The sequence below is a fragment of the Geospiza fortis genome, unplaced genomic scaffold (assembly GCF_000277835.1).
Source record: "Geospiza fortis unplaced genomic scaffold, GeoFor_1.0 scaffold97, whole genome shotgun sequence".
NCBI lineage: Eukaryota > Metazoa > Chordata > Aves > Passeriformes > Thraupidae > Geospiza > Geospiza fortis.
This window is the reverse complement of record NW_005054343.1, coordinates 4054616-4057952: the sequence shown is the minus strand read 5'-3', so window position 1 is coordinate 4057952 and position 3337 is coordinate 4054616. Positions and strand designations below refer to the sequence as shown.

The following is a 3337-nucleotide window of genomic DNA, read 5'->3' as shown; positions in this document are numbered from 1 at the left end:
CCTGCTGAGAAGCAAGTATTTTCATCTGCTGTGTAAGTATCTGCTCATTTGGAAGGACATGACCTCTGTGGATAATTGTGTTAATTATATGAAGAGTTTTTAATTTGAGATGTAAATTCATATTTACTTACCTGAAGCCATCATTAAGCAAGTTTCCCTGTTGAAAGTTGCTTAGAAATCAGTAAGAGGGATATAATTTTACAGGTGGATTTCAGAGTCCAAAATAAATACTTTGGACTTTCCAAAGGTATGATCAGCTCAGTGGTTTATACTGTCAGATTAGCATAGCATTAAAATAGAATGAGGCTGCAGCAAAGATGAACAGTTTTCTGGTGCCTGAGGAACTTATCTTCTGAAAAATAAAGCCTTTCTTGTAGATGTTGGAGAGGGCTTGTTAACTGACTGCCATTCACTGGGGCCAGCTTCTGGAGCAGCACATTGAATATTCACCAGAGGATGTCTCTGGGTAGCATTGCAGGCAGGTGTCGGGCTTATTTTGCTAACTGTTGTTAAAATTAACATATGGTGAACTCCTCTAACTCTCATAGGGAAGTTCAGCCTTTTACTTCAGAAAAGATAAGCTGATGTAATACTTGAGAAAGCAGCTTCCTATGCAGCTTAATTAAACATTACAGCACTTTGTCAGTTATTCCTACCAGGCTCATAATTTCATTCATGTTTTCTCCTCAGAATAAAGTTCAAGCTGCAGGCAAAGAGTAGTTCACTTTAAAGAGTTGCTGAGTATCTTCTTTATTCAGCTTTTAGTGCTCTGTGCTTTGAGTATGGAATTGATAAACTTGAGTATTTGTTAGAACTTGGGGTATTACTAAACTTGTGCCCTTCCAGTAAATTTGAGAGGTGATAGTTGTGGTTTTAAAATTGTGACTAATCCTTGTTGCACAGTAGGCAGCCCTTATTGGCTGACTTGCTAAGAAATTCAGATAAATCCCCATAGTAAATTCAGCAGCTGAGAACTAAACAAGGTAAGTATGTGCAGCTGCAACTTGATGCTCTCCCAGTTAGCTGCAAAACACTGGTATTAAACTTGTCTCTGTCTCTGGGTATATTTTCAAATGGTAATAGTAACATGCTTGAAAGCTCTGCTATTATTTAAGTCATTCTAAAATGCCTGTTCATGATGTTGCAGATCAGGATTTTTTGCTGCAGCAAGTTTCATGTCCTATCAACAATGTGAGTTCAACTTTGGGGCAAAACCCTTCAAATACCCACCACCAATGAAGTTTAGTACCTTCAATGATCATGCCTTTCTCACAGCAGAAGAGAAAATCATTTTACCCAGGTAATCCTCCTCCCTTGTGTGTTTGCATGTAGAGAAATAAAATGTTTCACGTCTGAGTTGCAAAATCTTGCCTTGTACTTCGCAAAATTAATTTCTTATGGGGTCATACTTCCATAGGTTCCTCTTCTAAAAGGATGAGACAACAGGCTCCAGTGCAATTTTATCAGTAGGGCAGGAGATATGCAACCAAAATCTATTAAATTAAAATAAATTTTGTAATATTAAGCTAATTAAAATGAGCTAGTACCACACAGTAAGCTGTTGTAGTAGAAGTACCTTCTGCCATGTAAGGATTATTAGGCTGATTGAGGAGGTATATAGTGTTAATTAAAAAAAGATGTCCTATTTAAAATTGACCTAATTAGTGATGTTGGCAGCATGGAGGTGCTGAATGATTGTAAGTCTTGAAATTGTCCTTTTCTGAGCATGATGAAAATTTCCCCATTTTGAATGACAGTAATGACAAAGGTTATTCAAATTTAAAGTGTTTTCCCACCTAAATATAATCCAACCCAGATAGAAACAGGTCTAAATACATTCTTCTTTAGCTTTTACCAAACTCTGGCAGGAATGACAACTAATAGCTCATCTGAATCAAGTTATTACTAATAAAATAACTTACTGGAACATAAGCAGTAACAGTGTACAGTTAATCTTTGTGGTGTACCCTGAATTTCAGTATGTGACTGAAATGACCTTAAATTGCAACTAATTAAGTGGGGGTGAGATTGTTGGAGGGGATACCCCCTGGCTTAAAAAAATTCAGAGACTGGTTTTGAATTATCTAGTTTTGATCAAGTGTATTTGAGGTACTTAAGTATCTTTAGTGTTTAAAAAGAAAAGAAGAAAACCACCCCTGACTTCTGGGTTGGTGTCACACATTTGCAAAGTTTGAGGCTTGGAATGTTGTATTTATGCAGAGAAAATCAAATGCAACTTGCAAAATCATTTTGTGCTTGCCTATAGCCAGAGCAAATTATTTCTGCTTGTGACTGCAGGTGCTTTAAGTGAGAGTCTGATGTAGTCTTTGAGATGATCTGTTAGGTACAAATTTGTGCTCTTCTGTCCTGGTAGTGTCCCACACTGGATGAGAGGTTTGTAGTTTCTGGCTGATGCTCAGGTGGGATTGATGTTCTGGCGCTGCTCTTGCAATGTTCAGGCAAGAGCTGTGGGGACTGTTAATGATTGTGCCAAAAGATGAGAGACAAACTGGGGGAAACTGGTTTCCTGTTGATGCCTGACTGGTGAAACTTGGCCTCCTGTGTTACAGACCCTGCATTATGCAATAGCACTGAAAGGCTCCATTCAAGGCTGGACACTGTTGTTCTTTGTGTAAACAAAGATCATCCCTGCCCTACAGCCTGAACTGCTTGGAAATGATAAGCCAATTCTAAATTAAAAGATAGCTTTGATCATCTTAAAAGTGATAGGAGATAAGGCAAAGGCCTGTATGACTGGACCCTAATTATCCATCACAGAATTTAACATAAACCCATGCAGAGTTGTGTTGAATTTAGTGCATCTGGTGCGGGGGCAAGACACATCACCCTCCCATTGAATAGTTGTGGTGGGTGTTCTGTGTGTGTTCCAGGGGGGAAATGTCTTATTTCATCAGATGAGGGCTTTTTACTTATTTTCTGTCCCTTGTGGCTGTTGCCATACTGGGATGTTGATTTAATTTGCTGTTTTTATTCTTTTAAACTGTGCTAGAGCATTATAGGGTTTCTGTATGTTGTTGATACATGGGTTTGTGAGGTTTATTTGTTTGGGTTATTTTCTTAACTCCTGAAAGTAGCCAGGTACAAAAGAATTTCTGTAAGTGTTCAGCTGTGGGGGCTAGGAGAATTGTTATTTAATCCCCTCTTTGTCCCTTTCTGACAGACCAGAATAGGGAATCAGATTGTTTTGCAGGTCTGAGTGTGTTAAGCCTTTTTTTGTGGGCAATTGTGATTGATGTTTATCAGCAGTGTGATGCAGCACTGCTACAAGTGTTATGTTGGCCTTGATGCAATTCTCAGAATAGTTTGGAATCTATTG

The 3337-nt window shown here is 38.4% G+C and overlaps 1 protein-coding gene across 1 annotated transcript in view; it reads left to right on the top strand.

Moving 5' to 3' along the window:
• RSPRY1 (ring finger and SPRY domain containing 1) overlaps positions 1-3337 on the top strand; it is a 29905-nt gene that overhangs the window by 24923 nt on the left and 1645 nt on the right. The window contains exons 14-16 of the mRNA XM_031058467.1: positions 1-32; positions 1148-1300; positions 1821-1826. Coding sequence (XP_030914327.1) covers positions 1-32; positions 1148-1300; positions 1821-1826 — 191 coding nt within the window. The remainder of the gene's footprint in view (positions 33-1147; positions 1301-1820; positions 1827-3337) is intronic.